The following is a 14,390-nucleotide window of genomic DNA, read 5'->3' as shown; positions in this document are numbered from 1 at the left end:
TAAAATACATTATAAAAAATTATTATTGAGATATAAATTTATATTCTTTTATTATATTAAAAAGCTTTAGAGAGAGATAAATTTATGATTAGGACTATCATCTTTATTTTTTTATATTATTTAAAATTTTAAAATATCTCAAAAATCAAATTTATAAATCAAAATAAAAAGTTAAATTACAAAAAATTAGATTATGACAAATAATAATCTAACTTTCTCCCAACCTACGTGTCCTAAAAGAAAAAAAGCAGTCAGCGAGTGACGTTACATCGTACCTCCCAACTCTTTATTTTCATACATCCAAAGTTTCTGTTGTCCTTTTAATTTTCAGGTTTCCTTTTTTTTCTTTGTTTTATCAAATTCTGATCGGGGGCTTCATTTCTCTCAAGATCTGCTGCCATTCTCGCCTTTCGATTCCCTTAATTCTACTCAGGTAATTTTTTTCTCCTTTTGCTTTCCTCCCAATTTCACTCCAAATTCTGAAATTCCCGCTTCAAATTATCTTTTCTAGGTTTTTTTTTTTCTTTTGAAAAATGAAATTTGATTTTATAGGTTTATATAAAATGCAGTTGATCTATTATTGTTTTGGTTGGGCAGGTGTAGGTGGGGATGATAGAGTGCAGTGTTTGCCATTCAAAAATAGCATCAACGAATAGCAAAACCATTTCGAGGGCTTACGACAGGCACCGCAGCCATGTCTCCTCCAAAACTCGTTTCCTCAATGTTCTTTTGGTCGGTGGGGACTGCATTTTAGTTGGTTTTCAGGTCAGTTCTTTTCTTTTAACCATCAAACAAACCATACTTTGCCTAAACCACCAATATGGGTAGATGGTTTCTATGCATTCTAACACTATATATATATATATATATATATATATAATTATTGCAGCCTATATTGGTTTATATGTCAAAGGTGGATGGGGGTTTCAAGTTTAGTCCCATTAGCGTTAACTTTCTCACTGAGGTGACCAAAGTTATTTTCGCCATTATTATGCTCTTGTTCCAGGTACTTTTAGCTTTTTCTCAATCAGCAACTCTAGAATATAAGGAGGGACTTTTATTGTACATACTGGCAGTGGAGTTTAAGAACTCCACAAACTGTTTTATACGCTAGTCAGGTGTTCATTGAACTATAAATAAATAAGTCAACATTGAATGATTGAATTAACATATGCAGTTAATTGGACTCGTGGCATTCATGTAAACCCGCTTGTGAAGTTTTTAATCTTTTTTACTGAGTATTACTGCCATTTATTCTTTCTTTTCCTGCTTTAATTATCATAAATTTTGTGAGGCATGTACCATTTTTTCCTAGCAAAGCCGTATTTTCCATTAAATCAAGTTCAGTATCCACCGCATGAACTCTCTTGTCCTTATGGAATTGTATTCTCAATTGAATCTTAGTTGCAACTGTTGAATTTTAAGGTTCATTTATATTTGTTTTCTATACTAGGTTAAATAAGCCGAAGAAAACTTAAAGGTCTTTCTATTACAACTTATCGAAATAATTTGGGAAAACAGAGCTGAGTGCGTTCAATATAACTTGCCCTTTTATAGGGCAATAGTTGAACTTGGTTGGCATGAACAAAGGAAAATGCACATATGATGTAAAGGTATCAGAAGCACCATAAGATGATGAACATATCCCACTAAATTTGAGGTCCACCATTTAACAGTTCAATCAAAGTTGCTTAATGCATGAAATCTGTGTTTAAAATAGCTCTGTTCTGTGCATGAAACTTGAGAAGTCCTAAAGAGGGGGGGGGGGGGAGTTACAAAATTTATCAATTATTTTTATAAGCTGTTTTATATCTGATTCAGAAATTCTCATAGCCTACAAACGAATAGAAATTATTTTTAGTGGAGATGTCATCTTGACTATTGTTTCTTTTTCTAGAAACTGTCTGACATGCAGGAACAAATAGATTATGTTCATTTCCAATTATTATCTGATAATCTAGAGGTGGCAGGGATGGAAAGAGATCGCTCTCTGGAACTTAGAGGGATTGCTAAAATAAAAGTGGCTGTGCTCAGTGACCTACAGTGTTAGGAAAAGTTACTAAACCTAGCCTGTATGAGCTCAACGGGCTTGCTATTAGTATCCAATAGGAATAGGGACAGTTGCGTTTCAAATGATTAATGGAACTCCAAGTCCATAAATTATTTTTTACTACATGTTATTGGGGATTCTTTTTGTTAAATTCTTTCATTACATCCATTGGATTTAATTATTGTTCCTATTTAACTCTCTCTCTCTGTTTAAAGGCTCAGCATAAGAAAGTTGGGGAGAAATCTCTTCTCTCAATTTCTACATTAGTGCAGGTAAGAAATTTACTTCTTCAAATCTGTGATTCTGATTGCAATTGTATCATTAGTTTCTGTGTCACTAATTTCACTACTGATTTTTAGTAACATTAATAATCTCAATGGTTTTACACTAAGGACCAACTGTTGGCCTTTTTGGTCGTTTAAATGTTAATTCTTGAAGTTCGTTCTAATGATATGGGATGCTATTGTATTGAGGGCTAGAACTGTGAAACTGATTAAGAAATTGCCTTAACCATATATGCCTTCTGGTTGATAACAAAGGCAATTAAGATACCAACATGATTGTTCACTGTGATCTTAGTTGACACTTTTAAGATTTTTGGGCAGTCAAGGTGGAGAAGACATTAGAAGAATTTCAGTTGTTAAGAGGCCATGCTGAAACTAGAGATGCGGCAAGTCAGCCAAATGTTTTTAGTTGCCCACATGGATTTTGCCTTTTTTTGTTTTATCAATTTTCTTGGTTTTGTGCGGTAAAATTGGTGAGACAGTGTTACGCAACGTGCGTCTTTAATGAGACTAATGGTAGATGAGCCATGAATTTTGTTTTATTGAGAGTAATGGTAGATGAGCCATGGATTCTGTTTTATTTTTCTTTAGAGTGAATGATACGTTGTTGACATTCCTTTGTTTTTGAGTGGCAGTTTTCTTTATGCTTTACTTTTGCATCTTCTGGCATGTGGGTGTCTTTGTGCTCCTTTGAACCATCAAAATTTTCTTCCTTTGGTTTCTAAATAGGTGATATGTTTTTACCTCTTTATTTTTATTATGGGTTTTCTGAAAAATATGTTGCCGTTTATGTCATCTTATTTTTTGATTAAAGTGTCTTTGGATTGCATTCTATGAACTAAAATATTTGTACTACTATTAATGCAGTGTCATTTTGGTCTAGGCAGCTGTCTTCATGTGACATTAAGTCCTTTTGAACCTTTTAAGCTTGTTATTCTCCTTTGTATCGATAATTTATTGTTTTTGCTTAGATTCCACTTCTCTGAAATGATACGAGCCGTAGTAATTCATCCACATCATTTTTCTGACCTTCAGGTGCTTTTGTCTTTGTTCTCAACTTTTACAGGCTGCTCGAAGTAATGTGCTTCTTGCAGTTCCAGCTCTACTTTATGCTATTAATAATTACCTAAAGTTTGTAATGCAGGTGGTGTTTTCTTACTGATCTTTCTGCTTTCTTCATGTCACCTAAATTTTGAATTACTTAAGCATTACCTAATTCTATAGAATTTTGAGAAACACCATTTAACTATGTGATGTATGTCTGTTAAAAATTTATCCACAGTTAAAATTTCTTATTAATATTCTTTGGCTTGTTGTTTCTTAATGGTAGTTGCTTACTAACAATTATGCTGTTATTCCATTGCAGCTTTATTTCAATCCTGCAACAGTGAAGATGCTTAGCAACCTGAAGGTAGCATATCACATTATGTTTAATGATTATTTAAATATAATAGGTTCTAATCAATCTCCTTTATGCTCTAAAAAATGCATTTTTTGGTGAGTTTTATGCTTTAAAACTTCATTTCCTTTTTTTGGGTATTCATCACAGTTGTTACCACAACAATCAATGAGTATGATGAATCCTGATTACCATTAGTTTATGACTATCATTCTATCTAAAAGTTAAACACATTGGTGAAAACAAAGTTTATGCTGCTGTCCTCCATGGAAAGATTAAGTATCATGCACACAATCCTGCTGTTTCTTTTGGTTTTTCTGGGAGAATTGTTGGTGAGTCTGTTTCACTGCTGTCCAACATATGCAGGTTTTAGTAATAGCTATCTTGTTAAAGATGATCATGAAACGGCGGTTTTCTATTATTCAGGTTAGTTTGAACAAAAAGATTTTTCTCATTGCACTGTATCACAGTCAATTCTCCAAAAACTGAAGGAGAATATGTGGGCTTTTGTGATGACTATTTGGTTATAATTGATCCACGTGTGGTGTTGGTCCATATTTGTAACAGTGGGAGGCTCTTGCTTTGTTGCTTATCGGAATTAGTATAAACCAATTGCAGTCTTTACCGGAGGGCACTACTTCATTTGGTCTTCCGATTGCAACAGACGCATACTTGTACACACTAATTTTTGTAAGTTGTTAAAACAGTTGCATCACTCGATTGATATGGCAACTCTTTGATCTGTCTCTATCACAAAGGATTATATCTGCAATGATCTTATTCGTACAGTAGGACTGCAAAGATGCATGTTTTTCCCACCTTGATCTTACATAGAAAGCTAGAAATTGCTTTTTACTGATTGTAGTTTAGCTAAACATATCTTAAGCAGCTTTTTAGCAATTAGCCGGCAGGGGTGCCTGCATGTTGCAGCAGGTAATAGTATGTTTGGGAGAGGGATTTTTGAATATTTATCAAAATTAAAAAATTAATATAGTAATGAAATGGAGGATAACTAAGGAATGTTTATGATTTGTTGAGATAAAACTATATATAAAATGGTTGTCTTGAACCTTTGGTCTTTCGAAGAAATTAAAAGTGAATTAACAAAATTAACTTTAGCTGAGAAGAAAATGAGCGTAGCGGGATGAGGATGCTTAGATGAATGGGTGGTAAGACTAGAAGAGACAAAATAAAAATAAAGAGATTTGAGGAAAATTAGAGGTAGTTTGAATTGAGGAAAAGATGAGAAAAGGCCATTTGAGATGGTTTGGACATGTGAAACGTAGGCCTATTTGTGCACCAGTTGGGAGAATTGAGCTCTTAGATTTGGGAGAGACCAAAGCTTCTAGAGGTAGACTACGAAAAAGGTGGATTTAGAGCTGTAAATGAACCAAGCCAAGCTGAGTTCTCCCTTGTTCAGGCTCAGTTTGGTTAAAAATAAACAAGCTTATAAATGAACGAGCTCTTAATGAATTTGACAACATGTGTTCGCACACGATTCAATTATTTTTTATGAACTTTAACCGAACACAAACGAGCTCTTGTTTTAAATCCCAATAAATAGACTTAATGCTTACTGTAGCCCACAACTATAACCTGTAAGTGTAGCCCACAACCAATTGATGGATTGGCTTGCGGGCTTCCAAATTTTACCATTGATATATGCACAGATGAGCAGCAAAGGATGGGAATTTATAGACTTTACCCATACTTTGTTTTGGCTCTTACGCTTTTGTGGGATTGATAACAATAGGTTTCAATGCTTTCAAACTTTTATATTCAAAGTTATTATCTAGTTTTTAAGCATATAAAAAGAGTTATTTTGTAATAATATTTTTAAAAAGTTAAAAAGTTATTTTTAATTTGTCATATGTAATTTTTTAATGATATAAATTTTATGTGATAATTTGTAGATTGATAAAAAAAAAATTAAATCTTAAGATAATCAACTTTTAATGTTTTAAACAAATTATAATCAAATTTGTTCATGAACATTAAATGAACTTGTTCATGAATATAAACAAACCAAATAGACTTTTGTTCATGTTCAGTTTGTTTAATAAACGAACATAAAAATGGTATTCATGAACGTTTGTTAAGCTTAATGAACGAATATAAATGAACAGAAATTGAACATGTTCACGAACGGTTCATTGAAAGCTCTGTTCATTTACACCTCTATGTGGATGCAAGTAATAAAATATGATACGAGGGTTAAGGAAGTACATGAAAAGGTTATTTTTAATAGAAATGAGTGGCGCAAGAAGATTCAAAACTACAACCTAACATGATTCCTTTTTTTTGGCCTTTCATATAGCCAACCCTAGAGTTATGAGATATAAGACTTAGTTTGTTGTTGTTGTTGTTGTAACTTTAGCTATAATATAAACATACAAATAAATTGATAAAAGCAATTTTTAAGTTTACAGCTTTTAAACTATTTGTTAACCATTGCACTCATTAAGGTGTTTGTTTGATCAAATTTATAAATCATTAAAAACACTCTGAAATTTACAAATCAATGACAATCTTTTAGAAATTATTAGATAATTAATCCAGTTAATAAGGTGTGAACTCAACTAAATTTACAAATAAATTCTTATAATATATAATGCAAACTTTCAAATACATGTCTTGTAAAACACTTGAAGCAAATACAATCAAATCAAGTTATTAAGCATGTTCAAATACTATGATGGTGTCATAATTATCCCTACTCCCTAGTATGTTAATATATCAATAAAAAATAAAAAAAAGAATAAATTGATAAATGACTAATAAAATTATTGAGGGTTGGGATTCTGGAGTCAAGAGATAGTTTAGGAGTTCAGGGAAAAAAGTTACTAACTATTAAAGACATCTGTTAATATACAAGTGCTACAGGAATTGCTAGAGCACGCCAAAAAAACCTGGTGAAGGAAACCTGCATATGATCCTAAAGATTTAGAAAATGCAAACTGGGAAAACTAATCATAAAGTGTGCACTATTGTGGTAATTGTGCCTTCTTACAAAGACACTGTTGTCACAACAGTGTTAATAATCTTTAGCTATATGTATAATAGAATGTATCTACAACAGTGTTAATAATCTTTAGCTATATGTATAAGAGAATGTATCTAATATGCTGGAGAATGTGAAACAATGAAACCTAACTCCAAGACATTAATGCAGGTTACTGTTCCATCCCTGGCATCAGTCTTTAACGAGTATGCTTTAAAGAGCCAGTTTGAGACAAGCATTTACCATCAGGTGAGTTTATAATGGTGTTATTTGTTGTACAAATGATGAACTAGTCTGGTGGGGCAATGGATGGCACATATGTCATGGGCTTAGCATTGATTCTTAATAACAACTAGGGGAAAGGGAAAAGAAAATTTCTGAAGTAGTCTTACATAGCATAGATTGTGGGAGAATTAAAATAATTTGCTGAAGGATAGCTAAACGGTTTAACAATTCTGGCCTTTGACCTTTAGTTTAAATCATCCATTTATTTGTGGTTGCTTTATGTGTTTCACAGAACTTATTTCTTTATGGATATGGTGCCATGTTCAATTTCCTAGCCATTCTTGGAACTGCAATTTTTAAAGGTAGGACTTAGACTCTAAGCATGGAATTTACTGTTGGTGCCGGTGGCATGAAGCTGATGATAAGTTCTGAATATTTGGTGGAAATTATGATATGATTATCAACAGAGCTTGATTGTTCTCGTTTGGTTGCTATTTCTTGATTATCTCACAAATTCCTTTATATTTTTATATATTTGTACTGATATTATTCCATTTAAAGGCAATATAAATTGCTCTAAGCACACTCATAATCCTTTTGTTGACTAGCTGCTGTAATTCCTTGATCTTGCTTTTAGGTCCCAGTAGCTTGGATATCCTGCAGGGACATTCAAAGGCTACCGTGCTTTTAATATGCAACAATGCAGCCCAAGGGATCCTATCATCTTTCTTCTTCAAATATGCAGGTAAATTTCACTGCATATGTTATTTTTGTGACCGTAAGGTGATAGAAAAAGAGGCAAAGAAGATGAAGGGATTGCTGGACTGAATTTAATAAGACCTTGCAAAAATACCTGAGTTAGTGCATATCTATATTGGTTGCATTGGTTCGAAAGCAATGAAAAGGACACAACATTAAGTTTAAGGCGTGGTTACATTCATGCCTTCATGATCATGTGCCACAAACTAAATCATACTCTAATTTGAACTGCTTTTGGTTCCCAGGTTGTTTGTAGAGAGAGTAAGTCCTGCTGGTATCATACCCCCTAAATATATGCCATCATTGATGGAAAATTTTATGGGAAACTTCACAACCATCAATTGTGTCTGTTGTAGATGCCATGGAAATGTGTAAAGAGATATGGGCATCAGGTGGTAGTCTCCTTAAGGAAGCTTTTACCAAAAAAAAAAAAAAACATTTCCTTGAGGAAGTTAGAGATTCAAGGTTATAGTCAGGGAGTAGAGGGATAGGAAAGGGTACCTCTCTGAACTGGCCAATGGATTAAAAGAAGAAAAAGGAAAGAGTTCCCGTAAGGCATCTAAACCTTTTAGCACTTACTGCCCTTAGTTAAAGAAAACACCTGGAAATTACTAGTATGCAAGTTATTTTCAGGAAGAAAAAAACCTTTTTGGTAAAATGTTAAACTGTTCTGTAGCTAATATCTCGTTTGACTAACTTTTAAGCTATTCTGCAAATTAGGCATGATGTCCTTGCCTTTTACATGATGGCTTGATTAAGTTTTAGCTGATGATGATCACGATTGTCAAGAATCATTGGTATATGAAAACGAACTTCAGAGAATACTCGGTGAATCATTTTCTTTTTATTTTCAGGTTAAAGGAAAAGGAATAAAAGTTTTTTCTTTAGTCAAGCATAACATCTGGACCACTTTTTATGACTACACTCACAGTCCCCCTATTGGGCAATTCATGTGAGAACGATGCTATGCTAAATAATTAAGACCCATAACTTTATCATACACCATTATCCGTTGATTATCTTGCTGAAATTTTGTCAAACCAGTTTCCCATATTTTAGTATTTTTCACTAAATTTCTCTTTTTTTTTTTGTTTGGCTTAAAGGCTTCTTCTTTTCTCATTGACCTTTGCATTCTTAGTGGCATTGTGATTTATTATTTTCTTTTACTGTCTAATAGGCTTCTCATATTTTTTGTATTTTGTCTTCTCTAAAAATGGTATCTTGTTCTTGCAGATACAATCTTGAAAAAGTACTCCTCAACTATTGCCACAATTTTTACTGGCATAGCATCTGCTATTTTGTTTGGTCACACCCTGACTATGAACTTTGTTTTAGGAATCTCAGTTGTGATTATCTCCATGCATCAGGTAATTTTAGCTTATATAGGTGCTCATATATGCTCTTGTTGACGCGGTTTTCCTTTTGTTTACCATTTCTGTTTGTGTCCAGTGACGTACACACAGTAACCTTGACCTATATATTGTCTATATTTCCTACACTATTATGCTTTCTTTGTCTGCCACTTTGACGATAGGGAGAGACTGCATATAATTGTGTTATATATTTTCTTCCCTTCAGTTTTTTTCAGTACTTTCAAAGGTTAAAGATGAACAACAGAGTAGTAGTTTGGAAATGGTTGATAGCCAAAACAGCCAGAGGTATGCAATTTTTCCTTTATGCTTTGTGGACCATGAGTAAACTGTTCTATACTCATATTGATTATGGCATTAACTGGATCTATGATTTCAAGAGGTTCGTTTTTTTTCTTTTATTGTTCACAAGTGAGATAAAACTGTGGTTTATTTCTATTTCTGATCTTGAGCAATTTGAAAAGGAGGGTTAATATGAACAGATAATTTTGGGTCTAAGATACCTTGGAATAATGAGTGCTCTTAAGAGTTAAGACTTGTCTCAAAGCGACTCAAACATCTGACTTTGTTGCCTTGTTATACCTTGCTGATGTGCACATATCAGATTGACTTCTGTCTTGCATCTAAAAATAAATTTTCCATATACAAACAACCACTGGGTCAACAAAGGGCTTATCACGAAATTGTGTCTTTCTCCCCCCCCCCCCCTTCTTTGTTAAATGGTTATGCTTTTATTTCTTTATTTTCCTTCTTTATTCTAAGCATCATTTTAATATCTTGTGCAATAGTTATCATAAGATGCCAATACCCTGGCTGACAATGTTAGATTTTTTTCAGCATTCTTCTTTTTGGGTCCTATAATCTTTTCCTATTCTTGGATTTTCAATTTGTGATATATAAACCATTAAGATAACCATAACTAGCCATGTTGTTGTGATGAGGTGAACTGTATGGCGCTTCATCTCTGTCTTACATTACCGTATAAGTGGTATACCTACTTTGAGTCAATGATCATATTCTGACTAAAAACATTGTCAAATTTGTTTGATTATAATGCATGCCTACTGTCTGAAACAACAGATTTTAGTCTAGTATTTAGAGTGGAGCTAAGGTATCAAGCATAAAAACGTTTGTTACTGAGTTTTGTTCCTGCTTTATGGGGTGCATCAAGCTTTTACTATCATTTCTTAAGTTAAAAAGTATGTCCTGTGGTTCAGCACAATTGTGAGGAACTTATTCAGAGTGTTGGTTGGATGGTCATTTAAGGAACAACTATTTTGAAGTGCCAATGATTATGATGATCGATAGACACTATATTAGAAGAGCCAAATGGGCAGGTGGCCCATGGCATGGCACAGCTCAAACCATTATGGTCTGTGCTGACACAGCCCATTTTGCTTCAGTGCCCATGCTGGGCCAGGCACGGTCCTTATATTTGTGCTGTATTGGGCTGAGCATTTTGTGGATCATGGGCCAATACAGCATGGGTCATATAGATGGGCCATGGGCTGGCCCATGGCACAGCCTATCAATGTAGGACCCATAGCCCAACTTAGCCCACCCCATGTTTTGCCCATATTTTTCAAAAACCATTGACTTATTGGTTTCTAAATTTTTTACATCAAAATTTATTCTTAAGTGCTTGGAAGGGAGGGCTTATTTATAGACTGTCGCCCCTCTCTTGACTTATTTAGCCAATGTGGGATTACTTATTTATAGATTTTACCACCCCATCTCTTGGCTTGTCTAGCCAATGTGGGATTTCTTATTTAGACTTTACCACCCCTCTCTTGGCTTGTTTAGCCAAAGTGGGATTGATATAAACAAGTTATCTATTCTTTCAAACTTTTATATTCAAAGTTATTAAGTATCAATTTTTAAGCACGTAAAAGAATTATTTTATAAAAATAATTTAAAAAAGTTATTTAAATCTATGTAATGTGTAATTTTTTATGATATAGATTTTATATAATGGTTTGTGTATCAAATTGCCTAATAATTTTATAAAATATCACTTACAAATTACAATATAAAATATCATTAATCAAGGAGATGGATATTTATGTGTGACGAGATATTTAATTGATAATAACATGAAATTTATAAAAATGATAAGTTTTAAAAGAACTAATTGGCCACATAGTGGGAAATGTAGTTAAATTTCAACTTGAATCTTATTATTCTAATATGTAAATTGATATTGATACGAACAAGGTAAAAGAATTTATTAAAGAAAATTTATCTCTATTCTATGTATACTTTGTATGATTGTAAGAATTTAAATGAATTTTAAGAAGAACAAGAAGATAGTTTTACTAAGGAACTTATATGCATTACAAGGCACTTCACTTCTTGAACACAAATCATAAATCAGAAAATAGACTGAGGGAGAGGCAAACTGATTTTGATTTTGATAGGATGCCCAATATAAGGCATTAGAATGCTTGCTTTCCAACTTTCAATTTTTATCATTCTAGGATAGGGAAGTCGATTGCCCCTCAAGAGTAGTCGACTTCCCATGCCTAATTTTCTATCAAAATGTCATCCGAGAGTTTGTGACAATTTGTACATGGGCAGTTGCTAGGGCAGTTAGCTGTGCCTGCTTATTGGTTGATGAGGCAGTCAACTGCTCCTTCTTTACTTCATTCATTAACATCTTCTCCATACTTCCAAAATATGATTTTTACACACTCATGCATGCCATATGATTCAAAAACAATGTTCTCACTTTGTTAAGTTTAGGAAAACATTATTCTTTGGAATACATACAACATGTGGTATCCTTAAAAATTGGTTGATTGTTGAATATCGCTCATAAGAAATTGTATCTTTAGAAGAAAATAATAATTTATTTAAACTTGTAAAATTTATTGTTTTTTAGTTAATTAGTCTTTGTAAAATTTATTTATTCATAGTGAAATGCTTCATCTTTTTCCATGGAAGTAGCCATTTTAAGCCAAACTATGTTCAATAAATACTTGTTTGTATTTTGTCTTTATTCCTTCTAAGAAAACTATTTTATGATTAAATATCTTTTTAATAAGATTTTAATCATAATTTAATATTAATACATTGAAAATTATACTTAACATATATTAAAATCTTTTATAATATTTTAAAAAATATTATATATAATTTTAATTGCCTAAAAAATGGACAATAAATAAGTTATAGAGGAGAGTTTTTGTTCATGGTCTTTGTATCCCACATTGTTTAGAAAACCAATGCAAGGAAGGAAGACTATATAAATAAGCATCTCCACTTATTAAAATTGGTATGCAAATTGCAAATCAATTATATTTTTTACAAAAAGGAATATATATATATTTTGTGGCCAATGGATGGGCCAAGGATTTTTCAGTGAGGACTGTGCCTGGCAAGACCCATATTTATTTTTGTGGTTGGCTGGCACGGCCAGCTATAATGTTGTGCCAAACACTGGGCTGTGCCGAGTTGGCCAAATCTCTGACTATATACTGCCCTATTTTCTCAAAAAATCTCATGCAGTTCATTTGTTGGCATTTGTATTGGCATATTTATGTGGAATAGGTGCAAGGAAAAACAAAAAAAAGAGTAAAGAGAGGCCTCCAGTTTAAGCTCATTGCATTCTTTTCTAATGCAAGCAGGTTATGTATCTGTCAGTGCACCATGGCATTTTGTGTGACCTTAACTTCTCCCAATATTGTGGCTGTTTGATTCACTGCAAACTAAAGATACTAACTTGCCCATATCTTATCAGGTCTAGGGATGCATCCTTCCTAAATACGATTGCTGGAGCAAATGAAGATGTGAGAGCTTTCACCAGCTGTTTTCTATTGAAATATGCTGACTTTCTTTTGTTCCTCTTGAATTTTGATTGACAATGATGTTTCCTAATGCATTTTTTTAAAAATTTTTTTCCAGGCTAGTTATCATGTTAATGAAGAGGGAAAAAGACCACTTCTTCCAGTTTAGGTTCACATGTATCGGGTATGGATAATGGATGCGCAATATTGGCTTCGCTGATAAGTAGAATGTCTTAATTTTCTGTTCTTTTTTCACTGTCTAGAGCTTATCATTCGTTTTTGGCTTTTGAAAACTAACATGAGGTTTCAAATAAAAGAAACCGGCGCTCATAATATAAATTCTGTTTGTACCTCCACGGAACTTGAAGATATTCAAAACTCAGGATTTCACTAATATTATAAGATAGAGGTAGCAATTGGGCGTGTAGGATTCAGGTTGGGTTATTCTGTGCATGGGTTAGTTAGGTTCATAAAATTTTGGTTTGACTTCAGGTTCGAGTTGTTTTGTGCTCAGATTCAACTCACTTTGGTTTTCCAATTACCATTGCTCGGGTCATCGACTTTTTCAATAAATTCAAGTTGAGTTGATTGTTGAGTTCAGGCCATCTTTTACAATAATTTATATCATCTATGTCATTTTTAATTAAATTAAGATGCTAAATGAGAAAAGAATTTAACTTATGCTTAATTTAAGTTTCAAGTTCTGGTCACTTTGAGTTCAAGTTGAGTCAGGTTTGGGTTAGGTCAGGTTTGGTTGATATCTTTGAGTGTGAAATTGGCTTTTAGACTGCACCAGGGTTTGAGTAGGTTGGGTGGTTTTTATTGGTCGGGCCAAGTTTTATTAGAGGATATGATCATTTAAGTGATTTTGTTTTTTATTTCCTCCTGACGTATATAATTCTTGTAAATGGTTTGATTTCAGGAACAGTTTTGGAGTATACATTCTTTTAGTAACTGAACAGAATAAATGGCATCTAATGATTCACAATTCATTACTTCATCTCATGGTTGGATCAGTTACCCACTATACCACAGCATGGTCTATGAAACGAGTGGGCTAGCTCATCGACATGTATGAAGATCTGCTATAGAAGAAAAGTTAGATATACTGGATTACAGAATTCTTCTTTTTCTTCCTTCTTCATCGAGTAAATGGATAATTATTATTTTCTTCATGTGTACTACATGCTGAGCTTAATCATTTCGCTTTAAACTCAGTGATCATTTATGAACATGGAATGAATTTTATGCAGTTTTACCTCGAAATTTTTGACATCCAATGAAAACCTTGCATATACGCAAGGAATTGAGTTTAGATTTGTTGAGTGGTAAAGGGGAGAAAAGACAGAGTCTCTTCCCCTTTTGCGCTTTTCCCCAAAAAATTGCGGCTCTAATTTTGTTGTTTTCCCAAAATGACGAGTACAATTTCCACTCCCAAACATGAGCAAATGATAAGCTGCTGTTGGCTAACCGTATCTTTTCATCCACCTTTGTTGAAATTCCGACTTCATGAGTAT

At 33.2% G+C, this 14,390-nt stretch overlaps 1 protein-coding gene across 8 annotated transcripts; it reads left to right on the top strand.

Moving 5' to 3' along the window:
• The first annotated feature begins 276 nt into the window (after window positions 1-276).
• Window positions 277-14,139, top strand: LOC111293609 (CMP-sialic acid transporter 4-like). Of its 8 annotated transcripts, XR_016327485.1 has the most exons (17): window positions 280-433; window positions 598-765; window positions 890-1,006; window positions 2,266-2,322; window positions 3,401-3,478; window positions 3,701-3,745; window positions 4,100-4,159; window positions 4,301-4,423; window positions 6,906-6,983; window positions 7,252-7,321; window positions 7,597-7,704; window positions 8,952-9,085; window positions 9,297-9,376; window positions 12,638-12,714; window positions 12,828-12,876; window positions 12,992-13,057; window positions 13,796-14,139. XR_016327485.1 is itself a non-coding variant. In XM_022886405.2 (16 exons), exons 2-15 carry the CDS (start codon window positions 610-612, stop codon window positions 13,040-13,042), a joined length of 1,206 nt encoding a protein of 401 aa, XP_022742140.1. In that variant the 5' UTR covers window positions 277-433; window positions 598-609; the 3' UTR covers window positions 13,043-13,057; window positions 13,796-14,139. The 8 variants fall into 8 exon arrangements, 6 of the variants coding, with proteins under 6 accessions (XP_022742140.1, XP_022742146.1, XP_022742143.1 ...); XM_022886405.2 differs by lacking the exon at window positions 12,638-12,714 and having other exon boundaries at window positions 277-433; XR_016327484.1 differs by having other exon boundaries at window positions 12,638-12,876.
• The last annotated feature ends 251 nt before the right edge of the window (window positions 14,140-14,390 follow it).

The sequence above is a fragment of the Durio zibethinus genome, chromosome 14 (assembly GCF_047325235.1).
Source record: "Durio zibethinus cultivar Kanyao isolate XHJ-2024 chromosome 14, ASM4732523v1, whole genome shotgun sequence".
Classification (NCBI taxonomy): Eukaryota; Viridiplantae; Streptophyta; class Magnoliopsida; order Malvales; family Malvaceae; genus Durio; species Durio zibethinus.
Note: the sequence above shows the minus strand (reverse complement) of the source record. Positions and strands in the feature narration are given on the sequence as shown.